General features: G+C 38.6%; 1 protein-coding gene and 1 long non-coding RNA gene across 4 annotated transcripts in view; one reads left to right on the forward strand and one right to left on the reverse strand.

The window, feature by feature from the left end:
- The window catches only part of LOC110133103 (uncharacterized), a 243,503-nt gene extending 243,243 nt beyond the window's left edge, over positions 1 to 260 (reverse strand). For both annotated transcript variants that reach the window (XR_011482512.1, XR_011482513.1), the window contains exon 1: positions 120 to 260. This is a non-coding gene — a long non-coding RNA (uncharacterized lncRNA). The remainder of the gene's footprint in view (positions 1 to 119) is intronic.
- A 25-nt stretch (positions 261 to 285) lies between these two features.
- Positions 286 to 16,610, forward strand: part of SMARCAD1 (SNF2 related chromatin remodeling ATPase with DExD box 1) — a 92,590-nt gene continuing 76,265 nt past the window's right edge. The window contains exons 1-2 of one of the 2 annotated variants that reach the window (XM_020909422.2): positions 286 to 379; positions 984 to 1,222. In XM_020909422.2, the coding sequence (XP_020765081.2) occupies positions 1,033 to 1,222 (190 nt within the window). In that variant the 5' untranslated portion in view covers positions 286 to 379; positions 984 to 1,032. Of the gene's footprint in view, positions 380 to 602; positions 712 to 983; positions 1,223 to 16,610 lie in introns of those variants that run through there. The other variant, XM_020909423.2, reaches the window with a different exon arrangement.

Below are 16,610 nucleotides of genomic sequence, written 5' to 3' on the forward strand. Positions count from 1 at the left end.
ACAGATTATATAAATGTATAGATTATAATACGTCAGATATTATGTTAAATATTCTTATTAGGCTATTTATTATCATTGTGTTACTTATTATTGTTCTACCTAACAACTTTCTGGCTAACCTGGAGAAACAGGCCACAAGCGCGCTTCCAAGGCAAAAAGGCGGATACGGGTTACCATGACAACGGCGCGCGCCTAGACATTTTTCCCCTCGCACGTCGCTGGGGAAGAGAAAAACCTAGGTTGCGTGTTGCGTCATCACTACGCGCTCATTGGGCTTCTCCGTGCTCTTTCAGAAGGTCCCGGCCCGGCTACCGTCGCTGCACACCAAGAATTATTTTTGCTTTTCAGTCTTTGTTAAGCCCACCGAAGTTGCAAGACTGTAAGTACTACGGGAAGAGTGATAGAGAGCAAGCGATCGTTGAAAGAGATGCCGCAGCAGTCTGCACTTCGAACCTTCCCTGTGTTTTCTTGATCCTATCAGCTTCCTCTCAGCTGGGCTCGCGCCGCGTCAACTTCCGGGCGGGTGCCCGCCACCACGGCCTCCGCCGCTCCCCTCCTTTGGCCCCTTTGTGTCCCTGCAGTGTCGAGGCACGGGCCCTGGCACGTCCTTTCTCGAGGCAGGGAGCATCTTAGTACAGGGAGCCTCTCACTGTGGGCGGGCGCGCGGCCCGCAGGGGAGTTAGCGTGGGGAACGTGCCCGCGCGTGCTGGGGTAAGAGGAGGTTGCGCGAGGGTCAGCGTGTGGTTCTAGGAAGGAAGGGCGGGGGTGGGGGAGAGAGGGAGTGAAAAAAGCAATGGAAAATTTTAAAAGGATACCCCTGTCCACCTGATTGTTATGGCCTAACAATGAAGCGCAGCCATAATAGTCATGCTTAGCCACTGGCATGTTTGCGGGCACTTAATTGCCTTGGGAATGAACTGCTGTGGCTTTGTATTTTATGTTGTTTTCATGGCCTTTTTTCTCTTTTTATTTTCTCCCTGCAGATAGTTCATTTAAAGCTCCAAACCCCACGAAGTGGTAGTTTATATCAATATGAATCTTTTCAACCTGGACCGTTTTCGCTTTGAGAAAAGAAGTAAGATTGAGGAAGCGCCCGAAGCAACCCCTCAACCCTCCCAGCCTGGCCCTTCTTCACCAATTTCTCTTAGTGCTGAAGAGGAGAATGCTGAAGGGGAAGTTAGCAGGGCAGGCACCCCTGATTCAGATGTAACTGAAAAAACAGGTGAGTTACAATGTTGCAAATTGATACAGCATCAAGAGAGTTTCCTGTTTTTTTTTTTTTTTTTTAAGAAAAGCAGAAGAGATTCTGATTTTTGTTCTTGATATCATACGTACTGATGCATTGTCCTTCACCATGCCCTTTTACATACAGCTTTGGGACTGCCATAGGCACCATGTACCTCCAACTGATTATCCATCCATAGTTATTTCACTTTTGCGTTAAGTTCTTGAATACGGCCCAGTGATGGCAGCTAAAATCAGAATTTAGGTCAGAATGGCAGCTATGGGAAAAAGAACTAGGTGATTCAGTCCTATGATAGATTTCAAGGCTGTTTTCGCCAAACGTTTAAATTCATTCCAGTATTTATCCAAAAAAAAATTTGATAACCTGCTGTGAGCTAAGACTTTATTCAAGGTGCCTGAAGAAAATATTTATGAACAAATGAAGAGCAGGTCACATTCAGATTTTGCCAAACACCTGACTTCCAAAGTGCATATGAATAGTTTTTTTTCTGAGTTTTTTTTTTTTCTTTTTTTTAATGTGGACCATTTTTTTTAAAGTCTATATTGAATTTGTTACAATATTGCTTCTGTGTTTGGTTTTTTGACCTCAAGGGATCTGGGATCTTAGCTCCCTGACCAGGGATCTGAATCCACACCTCTGCATTGGCGTTTGAAATCTTAACTATTGAACAACAGGGGAAGTCCCAATAATTGGTGTTCTTCATGGTGGTTCTTCATTTTTCTAACCTCTTCAGCAAATTGTTACAAACAGTAGGGTTTGAGAAGGAGCCAAAAATTAGCATTCCCATCTTAATCTGTGTTCTTCTGATAGTTAACTATTAGTATATATTTGAACTGCTGCTGTGTTTTAGTCATAATGGTGAGTGCTTCACATTCTCTTATTTAAAACAGGCCTACAAGATACCCACATTTTGCAGAAATGAGGCCTGGTGGGTAAAGTTAGGAAGTTGGTAGAACCAGAGCTCAAATCCAAGTCATCTCAATACCTGAACATAAACTTTGAATCATTTATGTCACTCAATTTCTTATGAAGGATGAAAGGAATATTATAAGTTACACTTTAATGTTTATTTCAGTAATACCCTTTTTAGTGTAAAGCTCAGTATTTCATAAGCAGCTTTTAAATTACAGAATTGGTAATATATGTCTTTACCCTTGACATCCCCATTTTGTTTGCTGTTCTACTTAAATATAACATTGAAGACAGTCCCTACAAGTTATCATTGAATAACTATTTAAATACTTAGATGTAATTGGAACTTGATGGAACAATTTGGTAGATTTAACTAACTGGTAATTAGGAGTCAACTTTTGAAAGGCTTTGTTTATCTGAAGAATTTTGAACTTAACCTAAATTCAGACTACTGAAAGATTTAAGCACAAATGACATCCCTGTGTGCATTCTTTAAGCAGATAATTTGGTTTGCATAACATGCTGTCATTAATGTCTAAACATCCAGGTACTTTGATATTTTAACAGTAAATATTTTAATCTGTTTATTCTGTAGTTAGGGAAGGAAATGCCAGGGTGTAGTCGTGGGATTTTGAGCCCTTGGAAGCCTCTGCTTCTTCATTTTAGTTAAATGGGATATTGAACAAGTCACTCAGATTATCTGAGATCCACAGTTTTTTCATCTCTAAAATAAAAACACTTTGTAAAGTGGAATTTAATGAAATGTTTCAGTTATTTATCAATATTAGTAATGTAAAATTTTTAGTTGCCTTTTCTAATCAGAAGGTGTTTATTCTGCTTTCTTTTTTTTACCGAAGGACACTTCACTTCTTTTCTCTTTATTTGGACTTTCTATATGTAAATTCCTTTTAAAACTGAGATTGCCTTTAGAAATTGTGGGGTAAGTCTTAATGACAGTTGGGAATTACAAAAATCAAGTTTGTTCCAGGAATGGTGAGGGTTCATCCTGCTCGGAAGAGAGAGCTTTGCTTACAGAAAAGATTATTGTAATTGATCCTGTAGATTTTTGAGAATCTTGAAAAGTAAGGCAAAGCTTAGACTTAATATTATAGGTACTCCAGAGGTACTTGTTTAGTCGCTAAGTTGTGTCTGAATATTTGCAGCCCCAGGGGCTGTAGCCCACCAGGCTCCTCTGTGAGATTTCCCAGGCAAGAGTGCTAGAGTGGGTTGTCATTTCCTTCTCTAGGAGATCTTCCTGACCAAGGGATTGAACCCAAGTCTCCTCCATTGGCTTGCAAATTCTCTACCACTGAGTCACCAGGGAAGCCCTAGGGTAAAATAATGAAAGAAGCTTGTTTTGTTAAAAAAAAAAAAAAAAAAATCAGTCTGACAGTCATGAATACTATGTATTGCTAGAGTGTAGTGTTGAAAGGGAGAGAAATCATTTGGGAAGCTCTTATAATCCAAACAGTGATGGCAGTACAAACAGAAGAACAAGACTTAAAGACATTTCAGAGTAAGAAAGTGCAAGATTTTACATCTGGGTCCTTGTGTAGGAATGAGATAAAATGAATGTTTAGAATTTTAGTTTGTTTAATTGAGGGGGATAAAGGTAGTTCTATACATTAGAATAGGTATGAAGTATGCACTGTAAGACCTTGGGCATGCCTTTAAAAATTCAAATGAGAATCAGAGGTCCTGCCATGAGTTTGAAAGTGAAAATTGCTCAGTCATGTCAAACTCTGTGACCCCGTGGACTATACAGTCCCCGAAATTCTCCAGGCCGAAATACCGGAGTAGGTAGCCTTTCCCTTCTCCAGGGGATCATCTCAACCCAGGGGTTGAACCCACGTCTCCCATGTTGCAGGCAGATTCTTTACCAGCTGAGCCACAAGGAGAGCCTGCCAGTTTAGCAGTAGACCAAAAGCAGCTTAACTTAGCATGAGGGGAAAGGGGTGCTGAATCAAACATCAGGCCTTGGGCCCATGGCATCCCAGGTGGCAGTAGTGGTGAACTGTCCTGCCTGCCAGTGCAGGAGACATAGGAGACCCAGGTTTGAGCCCTGAGTTGGGAAGATCTCCTGGAGAAGGGAATGGAAACCCACTCCAGTGTTCTTGCCTAGAGAATCCCATGGACAGAGGAGCCTGGTGGGCTGCAGTCCATGGGGTCCTAAAGAATCAGACACAATTGAGCATGTGTACACACGGCTGGTGGAGAGGTTGGCACAGTAAAATTGGATGCAAGATCAGACTGAATATGGACGTTGGGAAATCTGCGGACGTATCGTCAGTGGGATATGAGTATTGACCTTTCTTTATCATCAACCGGTAATTTATTATGTAGAATGATGCTACATTTGTTTATTTACATCAGTTTTAGGGTCTGAGTCCACTTACAGGATAGAAATTGTATGAGGTTAAAATTAACCTGTTACCACTCTTTCTCGGATAATCCAATTATTTTACCTAAGAGTTAAGGTTTTATTTCCTACCACTCTCCTTCAGTTACTGTGCCACAGGGACACTGTTCCTTGAATATGCCAAACCCCATTCAATCTTTCCTTCTTCCTATTTGCTCTTCCATCTGCCTCCAAGATACTTTCTGTTGTTATCTGCATGTGACTCTGCTGTTGCATTAGGACTTAGTGAAATGTTACCTTTTTTAGGAACGTCTTTCCTTGAGCATTCTCTAAAGTAGCAACCCTCACCCCCTTTACTGTCTTTTCTGTATAGTATCCATCACTAACTTTGCATTATGTATTTATGTTCCACTTATTAGAATGTAAGATCTGTGAGAGCAAAGACCTGGTTTACCCATCTGTCCATCCCCATTGCTTAGAACAGTGATTGGTGTATAGTAGGCCTTCAAAGTATGTGTTGAAAAAAGGAGTATTGAGTGATACTTTGTACATATTTTTAAAAAGTCCCTCTTCCTCTTTATGATTTGAAACAGTGCCATAGCCATCAGTCATCTTTAGCCTTGGATACTTGAAACTACTTTTGATAGAGGACAGGCTCCCTTAATCCAGCCTTTGGATACGAGGGCATACACTTAACCTGTGGGTCATCTCCCCCCAACTCGTTTTATTTTACTCTCATTAATGCCTGACATTATCAATTGTTACTATTTACATTCTCTTTTTTACTTTACTTTTCTGGGTGCATAACAGGTTTGGAGAGAATAAAGCAGTGACAAATACATGTGAGAGGAGAGAATCTACTATGTTTTATGCATAAAGAGTAAAACGTTGAGCTCAGCATGATCCTCAAGGAGCACCAAGAGGAAAGAACATAAAATTGTGTATGGTTAAAATAGCACAATGTGGTAACTTGTAATAAGGGAAGATATTAAGCAGTGTAGGACCATAATCTAATTGACGGTGATTAAATTATTCCTTCTTTCTGCAGAGAACCAGGAAAAGTCATAGAGAAATGACTTAGTGAACACTAAGCAATGACTCGTTGCTTATTCAGTGAACAAGGGATGAAAGCATGTTGCCTTGGAATGTGGTGTGTGAGTGGAATAGGTGAAGTTAGTATGGAAGAGGAGGTGAGGGGCAGTATGCATGAAGCAGAAAAGATTTAGAAACAAAAACTGGTGGCTTTTGAGGGGCCTATTTATATGCTCTCTCAGGGAGAATGGACTTTATTTGGTATACATTATAGAACATTTCAGTATAGGAGAAACAGTAATGAAACTGTTGCAATAATTAAAGCCTAAATATAGGGAAATGACAGAGGAGGCAGCTTAGAGAAGTTTTATATGATGTGTATATGATAATATTTGATGATCAGTTAAATGTGGAGGATTTAAAGGTAATGCAGATGTTCCTTGCTTGGACAGCTGAGTGAGTAGCACTATCAACTGAATTAGGCAGCAGGATTAAGAGGTAGATACCAAAACGTGTTGAATTTGAGCTACCGCTTATGTTTTAGTAGCAAGGTCTAGTAGAGAGTTAAACATTGGAGTTTAGGGCTCAGAGAATGGTTGGAATATGAGAAATCAACTTTGAAGTCTTCCTTGTGGTAGTTACCCGCCCCCCCCCCCCCACCCCCCAAAATGTCCTAAACAAAATAGATAGAAAGAAACATCAGTATTTAAGAATGGATAAAGGAAGGGAAACCAATGAAAGATATAAAGGATGACAGAATAGTAAGCAAATGGTAATGCCCTGAAAGCGAAAGAAAGGAGAGTTTCCAGGTTGGTGTTGTATAGTGAACAGTATCAGATGTTGCAGAGAAATCAGTTTGAATGAGATCTGATCAGAGATCACTTTCCTTTGAAATTAAAGTTCCTGTTGGCCCATAGTAGTTTCAATAGAAAACTAAGCAGGTGAAGCTTCCTATTCCATCAAGGAAAAGAGAGAAACAGCTTAATGAGGATGTCAAGAAAAGATGTCTGAGGAACATTGAAAATTGAGCATATTTTTTAGCAGAGGGAAAGAAGCTAGTGAAGGGGGAAAGGATGAAAGACGGGGGGTGGCATCTGATGAGAGGCATCAGGGAGGTAGGAGTGCAGCCAGAGCTGGGCTGTTTAACTTTGAGGAAAAAATAAAGACATTTTACCCAGGGGAATGGCAGTGAAAGAGAAAAATAGATGGTTCATAGGTGGTTCTGAGGTTGGAATGGAGGAAAGCTTTAGTGTATGCTTGATGAATTTCTTCTCTTAATGAAACAGTCAGTCTTCTAAAGTGCTTGCCATTTTGATGTGGTCGTCATGTTGAAAGTAACTATTGTTAATAAGTAAGAGGAAAATTTTTTTAAATTTTACCAGTTCAAAAAAGATTCCCGAGGAGCAATGCTCTGCCACTTACAGATTGTATAATCTTAAGTTATCACTTTTGGACTTCCTTTGTCCAGTTGTTCTCTGAAATCAAAATGAATAAGATCATTTGAATGATGAAGCTGCATGTATCATTTTAACCTCATGATTCTTAAATATTTAAAGTATCATTCAATAGTTAAAGAATCATTGAATGATACTTTAACTATTGAGTCCTCTTAAGTGTGTGTGGCTAAAGTGTGAATCCTCATTTTATCTTTGGATAGAAATTCTGGTTTCTTAATGTCTGCTAGTATTAGTTGAAGAGTCATATTTGTTAAAAAGATTAGTGCTCAGTTGTTTTAATAAAAAGCACTGTGAGGCTAAATATCTTAAATTCATTTTAAATGTACATTTTTTGTCTTATATTTTCCTTTTCTACCTTTTTAGTTTTTGTGCTTGACTACTTTCTTCAAAACAAAGTGTTATATAAAAAATGATTATAATAGTTGTGTAATGGAGAGACTAATGTAATCATTTCATTTCGTGTTGGTATCCTTTTCATTTTTTTCCCTACCTATATGTATTCCAGGTTTTTGTTTTTTATTTTTATTTTTCAGATAAAATAGTCTTATGTATATTGTAATGCAGCTCACTATTGACTAAAAAGTAGATTTTGGGGGGGAGTCCCCTGAATGCCATGCTGCATGTGCTTAGTTACCCAGCTGGGTATTGAACACATGCCTACTGCAGTGGAAGTGCAGTCTCTTAACCACTGGACTGCCAGGGGAGTCCCCTCAAAGTAGATTTTTTTGATATTTTCCATGTTAGTTCATATAAAATATGCTATACTTGAATTGTTTTTAGTGACTACAGTATGTGTTATACATTGATATTGATATACATTCATATAGTTTCCTGTTAATAGACATTGATTGTTTTCATTTATTTCTTCTTTTTGTTTTTAAAGAATGCTGTAGTGACCATTCTTTTATATAAATGTTTTTGCTTGTGTACAATCTGTGGAAAAATTCTGGGAAATGAAACTGTCATGTTAGAAAGAATATGAATTAATATTTTAGTAATTGCCAAATAACCCATCATAATAGTTTTACCAGTTTGCACTAGACTACAGCCTGGTTTTCAGATGTCTGCTTTTTCATATCAGGCCAGAATATTGCAAACCTTCCTAATCTTTAAAAGGCTAATGAACAATTAAATTGCTTTGTTTTTTTTTATTCCAGTCTTTTAATCCTGTTTGTTGTTTACAACAGATAAGTTTTACATTTTTAAATGGTCAGTTCATCTTTTTCTTTAAGGCTTATGGTTTTAGGTCCCGATCAGAACTGGTAAAAGAAAGCCATTCCCTGTCACCACATTATAAATATATCCATCCATATTTTCTTCTTTCACATCTGTGGGATCTTAGTTCCCCATACAGGGATTGAATCCAGTGAAAACCCGGAGTTCTAACCACTGGACCACTGGGGAATTCCCTGAGCAGTCTTTTTTTTATGAGCAGTAGTTGTAACAACAGTGGGTTTAAAATACTTAGTAAGCAATGTTATAAACAAATGTTCTGTCATCCAGGCTTTGTTCCCTTTATAGAGCATAGGCAGAGTAGATTTAGCATAATTCTTAAGAGCCTTAAGATTTTCGGGAATGATAAATTAGCAGTGGCTTCAACTAAAGTCACCAGCTGCATTAGCCCTTAACAGGAGACTCAACCTGTCCTTTTAAGCCAGACATTGACTTCTCCTCTCTAGCTCTGGAGGTCCTAGATGGAATCTTCTTCCATTAGAAGGTTGTTTGGTTGACACTGAAACTTTCTTATTTAGTGTAGCCACTTTCCGTAATTATTTTAGCTAGATCTTATGGATAGCTTGCTGCAGTTTCTACATCAGTGCTTCCTGCTTCATCCTGCACTTTTAGGTTACAGAGACAACTGCTTTTGTTCAGCCTTATGAACTAACTTGTTCAAGCTTCAGACTTTTTCCCTGCAACTTCCTCACCTCTATCAGCCTTCATAGAATAGAAGAGATAGGGTCTTGCTCTGCTTTAGGCTTTGGCTTAAGGGAATGCTGTGGCTGGTTTAACCTTTTATCCAGACCACTACAAGTTTCTCCATATCAGCAATAAAGCTGTTTGGCTTCCTGTTTGTAGGTTCACTAGAGTAGAATTTCTAATTTCCTTCCAGAGCTTTGCCTTTGCATTCACGTCTTGGCTAACTGCTGTAAGAGGCCTAACTTTCAGCCTGTCTTTGCTTTTGACCTGCCTTTTCACTAATCTTAAACGTTTCCATCTTTTTATTTAGAGAGAGGAATGTGGTATTCTTCCTTTCTCTTGAATACTTAGAGGCCATTGGAGGGTTAGTATCTGACCTAACTTATTGTTGTGTCTTAAGGAATAGGGAAACTGGAAGAGGTGGAAAGTGATGAAGGAAATGGCAGGTGGGTGCAGTAGTCAAAACACATAAAACGTTTTATCACTTAAGTTTGCCATTTTATATGGGTGCTTTTGCGGTACCTAAAACAACTACAACAGTAATATCAAGGATCACTGATGACTGATCACTATAACAAACATCACCATAAAATATTTGAAACATTAAAAGAATTACTACCAAAATATGGCACAGAGACATGAAGTGAGCAAATGCTGTTTGAAAAAATGTCAGTAACCTTGCTCAACATTCGGCGCCATCAACCTTCAATTTGTAAAAAAAAAAAAACACAGTATATCTGTGAAATGCAAGAAAAGAGGTATTCCTGTACTGTAGATTTTAATGTATTTTGCTTTTTCTTCTTCTTGGACCTAAAAGTTTAAAGGAGTGGTTTCTTTTTGTTTTTCTTGTTTGTTTGTTGCTTTAATTTCCAAATAACTGAAATTTTGCTTCAACATTCTTATTAACATTTACTTCCAATTTTACTTTTTGTGACCAGAGAATGTAGTCTGTAATATTTCATCTTTGATGAATTTACTGAGATCTTCTTTTTGGCCTACTAAAGAATTTCTATAAAAGCTCTGAGTACTTGAAAAAGCATAATCTAATTTCACATTTACTTATATGTCAAAAATAATGCGTTATTATTTATATCATTTTTTTCAAACTGGATTCCAAACATGTCATAAAGTCAGTTTCTTGGATTCTGGCCGAATGCATATAACTTATTTTTCATAGAGTGCAATAAATAGAAAATTATCACAGTGCAACAGTAAAGCCTGTGAGACCTTTGTTATATAACTCTATCTAGTGATCTGTGTGTTTAGGGTCATAATCCATAATGTGTCTTACAGTGGGTACGAGTCAAAACAGTTTAAAACCTATCTTTTTATATCTTAATTATTTTGGTGCTGTCTTTTCTATTAAGAGTTTAGACAAGAGAATTAAAGCCTCATATTTGTCTCTGTTGACTTTTTGCTCTGTGTATCCTGTCATGTTTATGCATTTCATTATTAGAATGTATTTGTACATGTCAGTTATATTTTTATTGTAGATATAAATTCTGTTATTAAAAAGTACTTTTCAGGTTTAACACTTTGACCTTGTCCATCATAAATCACATGACTCTTTCCTTTACATTTTTTCTATTTACCTTTCCCTTTTCTTTTGGCTTAAGCCTGAAATGTTTCTTCTTTCTCATTTTAAGCTAGTGTATTAGAAACTGCTCTTCAATCTTTTATTCAGTGTATTCTTTGTCTTTTTCGAGAGCTTTCATCAGAGATAGTTTGATTTATCTGAGATGCTGAAGATCCCTGTCTACTATGGCATTCAAATTAAGACTGTCCAGATTGTATTTTCTTAATTTTTAATTTTTATTTTCGGCTGCACTGGGTCTTCCATTGCCTTGCAGGCTTTTTGGTGATGAGCGGGGGCTTCTTTCTAGTTGTGGTGCACAGGCTTTACATTGCGGTGGCTTCTCTCCTTGCAGAGCACAGGCTCTAGCGCATTCAGGCTTGCAGGCTCTAGAGCACAGGCTCAGTAGCTGGGGCACACAGGCTTAGCTGCTCCTCGGCGTGTGGGATCGAACCCAGGTCTCTTCCACTGGCAGGCAGATTCTTTACCACTGAGCCACCAGGGAAGCCCAAGACTGTCCAGAATTTATCATCTGTTTTTTTGGTGATAAACCATTCAGAGGGGCAGTTGTGTGATGCGCTTCACTAGGTATTCAAAGGAACAGCCGTGAAAGTCAGTTGCCATATTAGAGAATTGAATCATGTAGAGCAGTACACAATTAGAATATCAAAATGGGCAAAAAGGCACACTTATGTAAGTCTGCAGGGCAGAATCAAAGGTTTAAGTGTTTTCTTTCTACTTTGGCATCACCTTTATTCATGGATTAACAAATCGATTTAGACTTTTCTGTGTGAATTCATAGTTTCCCAGCAGTGATTTTTTTTTTTTTTTTGAATAGTTTTTAATCTGGGATCCCTTGGAAAGGTAGAATCAGTGGCAGGTGTTTAAATTCTTCTTTTGTGTTATGGTAGACTTAGATATGAAAATGAATAAATGTATACTGGGAAAATTTAGGATATAAGTTTGTCTTCTGTTTGCACACCACTAATGGAGAATTTCATTTGGACTTAGTCCCTTGAACCTTGAAATCTTCTTGCATATGCTAATGATATAGGTTCCCATTGCCTTTGTTAATGGGAAAATACCATCTTCTGTCTCTAAAACCGGATTTTTAAGTAATTTTTACATGAAAGGACAAGCTGTTTTCCCTTATGTTCCTTTAGCATTTTGTTGATTCGTCTCATATGGCACAAATTATGATTCATGACATAGCTACTTATGTACATGGCTATTTAGCTCCTATTATTAGTTTCTTTAGGGCAAGTGGAGCTGTAACTTGCCTTTTTTTTTCTTTAATATCCCCCACCTCCTGGTACAGTGCCTTAAATACAGCAGGCATGCAACAAAGTCAGAGTTGAGTAGTAGCCAGTGTCTTTTATAATTGTTTATAGTTTTCACCGTTGTTTCCCTCATTTCTGTAGCTTTCTTTTTTGCTTCCTTCCTGTCTCCTTTGTGCTGCTGCTTAAAAGTGCTTCTTTGCTTGGGTCAAAAAGCGTCATTACATCAGGAATATCTCTTTGGTCATTGGCTGTTAGCTATTTTTCCTGTTGTTTACTTCTGAAAATAGTCAAAACAAACAAGTCTAAGCACTTGAGCACTATTCTAATTCCAGATTATTGATACTAGAAAGTTGATACTTTATATAAAGCTCTTACTATATCCCTTTAGTCCTCAAAAGTATGACCTGTGAATTTTTGAGGTCCCTAGGACCCAAAATGGTCAAAACTATTTCGTAATAATATTAAGACATTGCTTACCTTTTTCACTATGTTGGTATTTGCACTGATGATGCAAAAGCAGTGGTAGGTAAAACTGCTAGTGCCCTAGCATAAATTGAGGCCAAGATTCCAAGCTGTTCTAAATTGTCGTTGTATCCTTAAAATTTTTAAATGTCAGTTTCACTTAAGAATGTTCTTGATGAAACAGTGAAAATAGTTTTTAATAAATCAACCTTTATCAGTAGGCACCATTGTAATATTTTTTGAAACAACATGTGAACTCCCCTTTGCTGCATGCTGGAGTGAGTAGTTGTCTCAGGAGAAAGCTTTTGATCAGTTGCTTTAAGTCTGAGCTGAGCTTGTCATTCTTTCACAGAACACCATTTTTACTTAAAAGAATGACTGACAAACCACATTATGTAGACAGGTATTTAACAGACTTTTTTTTTTTTTTTCCAAAACAATGTACTGATATCAGGAAAACAACTGACAGTATTTATTGCAAGTGATAAAATTCTAGTTTCAAAGAAAACTTTTGAGTTTTTGAAAATATATCTACAAATGTGATTTTGACAATCTCCAGATACTTGGAGATCAATGGTGAGATTAATGAATGTCATTTTCATAATAAAATATGACATGTGTCAACATTTGGAAGATATGCATTAATCACTGAGTGAACCAATATTTTCCAAAAGATAATGCATACAATGCTTTAAAAAAATTAATGCATGGGTTAAGGGGCTGTTAAAGTGTAAGATTGACTAGAGGGTTTTAATGTAACAGAATGAAAAGTTCATTCGCATCATTTAAGACTCCACATTGCAGCAACCTTTAGAAGAACTACCATCTGTCAAATTTGGGTTCAGTGTCAAAAAATATCCACAGTAAAGTAAAAAGGCTGTTTTTTATTTTAAAAAAATATTCCTTCCTTTAACTGTATAACTGTGGTGAGGCATGATTTCCTTTGTAAACCAAACAAACACAATATACTTCAACAGATAATTGCACAAACAGATATGAGAATCTAGCTGTCTTCTATTAAACCAGGAATCTTCACAGATTTAAAACAGTGCTACTTGTCTCACTGAATTTGAGGGATAGGGGGAGGAAGGAATATAGTTTCCTTATAATTTTTTTTTTTTAAGAATTCCTTCCTGCCTTTTGTTCTTATTTTCTTTATGGTTGTGCTGGGTCTTCGTTGCTGCGGTCAGGCTTTCTCTAGTTGTGGTGCGCCGGCTTCTCATTGCAGTGGCTTCTCTTGTTGTGACACACAGGCTTAGTTGCCCTGCAGCATGGGGAATCTACCTGGACCAGGGATTGAACTGATGTCCCCCACATTGATAGGAGGCTTTTTAACCACTGGACCTCCAGGGACATCCTAAATAAATCCTTAAACATTGTCTTAGTTACTATTTTCTAATGAGGTAAATATTCGGAGAAGGCAATGGCACCCGGCTGCAATACTGTTGCCTGGAAAATCCCATGGATGGAGGAGCCTGGTAGGCTGCAGTCCATGGGGTTGCTAAGAGTCGGACACGACTGAGATACTTCACTTTCACTTTTCACTTTCATCCGCTGGAGAAGGAAGTGGCAACCCACTCCAGTGTTCTTCCCTGGAGAATCCCAGGGACGGGGGAGCCTGGTGGGCTGCCGTCTATGGGGTCGCAGAGAGTCGGACACGACTGAAGCGACTTAGCAGCAGCAGCAGAGGTAAATATTATAGATATAACCAGCAAAAGCAAAGACTCTTGTGGAACCCTCATTTTTTTAAAAGTGAGAAGTTTAAAAGAGGTCCTTCATTTGAGAAATGCTTTTGTATTATAATCTTCCCTCATTCCCCCATATTATCAAACTGTTTCCTCTACTGTTAGTCACTTGCCAATCAGGCTGTGGGGGTGCCACCTGGTTCAGGGTAGTATACATGTTTAATGTATACATGTATATATGGATTTTTTTTTCCCACAATAGCAAAAGATGTTTATCAGTTTTCACAATCAATAGCCAGACAAAAAATAAAAGATAATTACAATTGCAAGCCATAATGGAAACATGATTAACCTAACAATATAAAATAATTACATACAATTTGGGGGGTTAAGTAGAGTGATGTGATAAGTGGAAGTGCATACATGCACATGTTTTCATCCATGCAGCCAGTCTGTCTTTTGGTTGGTGCATTTAATCCATTTACATTTAAGGTAATTATCAATATGTACGGCAGGTTTAGTCCCCGGGTTGGGAAGATCCCCTGGAGGAGTGGCAACCCACTCCAGCATTCTTGCCTGGAGAATCCCATGGACAGAGGAGCCTGGTAAGCTTTAGTCAATAAGGTTGCAAAGAGTTGGACAAGACTGAAGCAACTGAGCGCACGCACATGCGCGTGCGCACATATATACACACAGGCGTGCGCGCGCGCGAGCGCGCAATCCTATTACCATTTTCTTAATTGTTTTGGGTTTATTTTTTGTAGGTCTTTTTCCTTCTCGTGCATACTGCTTAGAGAAATTCCTATAGCATTTGTTGTAAAGCTAGTTTGGTAGTGCTGAATTCTCTTAACTTTTGCTTGTCTGGAAAGCTTTTGATTTTTCCACCGAATATGAACAAGTGTCCTGCTGGGTAGAGTATTCTTGATTGTAGTTTCTTCCCTTTCATCACTTTAAATATGTCGTGTTCCCTTCTGGCTTGTAGAGTTGCTGTTGAAATCAGCTAATATAACCTGATGAGAGTTCCCTTGTATGTTGTCATTTTTCCCTTTGCTACTTTTAATATGTTATCTTTCTCTTTAATTTTTGTCATTTTGATTACTCTGTGTCTTGGTGTTTTCCTCTTTGGGTTTATCCTGCTTAGAATTCTCAGTGTTTCCTAGACTTGGTTGACTATTTCCTTTCCCATGTTAGGGAAGTTTTCAGCTCTTATCTCTTCAAATATTTCTTCAGGTCTTTTCTCCCCTCTTTTTCTGGGACCCATGTAATGTGAATGTTGGTGTGTTTAATGTTGTCCCAGAGGTCTCTTAGGCTGTCTTCATTTTTTTTTTTTTTTCATTCTTTTTTCTATATTCTGTCCTACAACAGTGACTTCCACCATTCTGTCTTCCAGGTCACTTACCCATTCTTCTGCCTCAGTTATTTTGCTATTGCTTCCTTCTAGTGTATTGTTCATCTTTGTTATTTAGTACTTCTGGGTCTTTGGTAAATACTTCTTACATCTTCTCCATTCTTTTTCTGAGATCCTGGATCATCTTCACTGTCATTATTCTGAATTCTTTTTCTGGAAGGTTGCCTATCCCCACATCATTTAGTTGTTTTTCAGGGGGTTTTATCTTGTCCTTTCATCTGGGACATAACCCTCAGCTTTTTCATTCTGGTTAACTTTCTATGATGTGGTTTTTGTTCTAGTGCTGCAGGATTGTGGTTCTTCTTGCTTCTTCTGTCTGCCTTCTGGTGCATGAGGCTAGGAGGCTTGTATAAGTTTCCTGATGGGGGGGCCTGGGCATGGGAAAAACTGGGACTTACTGTGGTGGGCAGTAAAACTTTAATCCAATTATCTGCTGATGTGTGGGGTTGTGCTTCCTCCCTGTTAGTTATTTGGCCTGAGATGACTCAGCCCTGGGGTCTGTGGCTCTATGGTCGGGTTAATGGCAACCTCCAAGAGGGCTTATCCTAAGGGGCACCATCCAGGACTGCCTCTGCCAGTGCCTCTGTCCCCGCGGCCATCCATTGCCAACCCACGCTTCCATAGGAGACCCTCCAACACTAGCAGGTAGGTCTAGTTCAGTCTCCTGTGGGATCACTGCTCCTTGCCCCTGGGTCTTGATACTCTCAAGATTTTGTTTGTGCCATCCAAGAGTGAAGTCTGTTACCCCAGTCCTGTGGAAGTCCTATAATCAAATCCTGCTGGCCTTCAAAGTTTGAATTCCTGGGGATTCCCAGTCCCTTTACCAGATCCCCAGGTTGAGAAGCCTGACATGGGGCTCAGAACCTTCACAATAGGGGGAGAACTTCTTTAGTATTGTTCTCCAGATTGTGGGTTACTCACCTGGTGAATGTGGGATTTGATTTTATTGTGATTGCACCTCTCCTACCATCTGCTTGCAGCTTCTTTGTCTGGAGTATCTTTCTTTTGGTGGGCTCCAGCATCCTCCTGTTAATGGTTGTTCAACAGCTAGTTGCAATCTTGGTGCTATTGCAGGAGGAGATGAACACGTGTCCTCCTACTCTATTCTCTTGAACCAATCTAATGTATATTTTTTGATGGTGAACATTGCATATCCAGTAAAAGCTCTTAGTAATTCAGTACCTGTAAGAGAGTAAAGCGAAAGTCACTTAGTCATGTCTGACTCTTTGAAACCCCTGGACTAAATAGTCCATGGAATTCTCCAGGCCAGAATACTGGA

The sequence above is a fragment of the Odocoileus virginianus genome, chromosome 21 (assembly GCF_023699985.2).
Source record: "Odocoileus virginianus isolate 20LAN1187 ecotype Illinois chromosome 21, Ovbor_1.2, whole genome shotgun sequence".
NCBI classification, from domain to species: domain Eukaryota; kingdom Metazoa; phylum Chordata; class Mammalia; order Artiodactyla; family Cervidae; genus Odocoileus; species Odocoileus virginianus.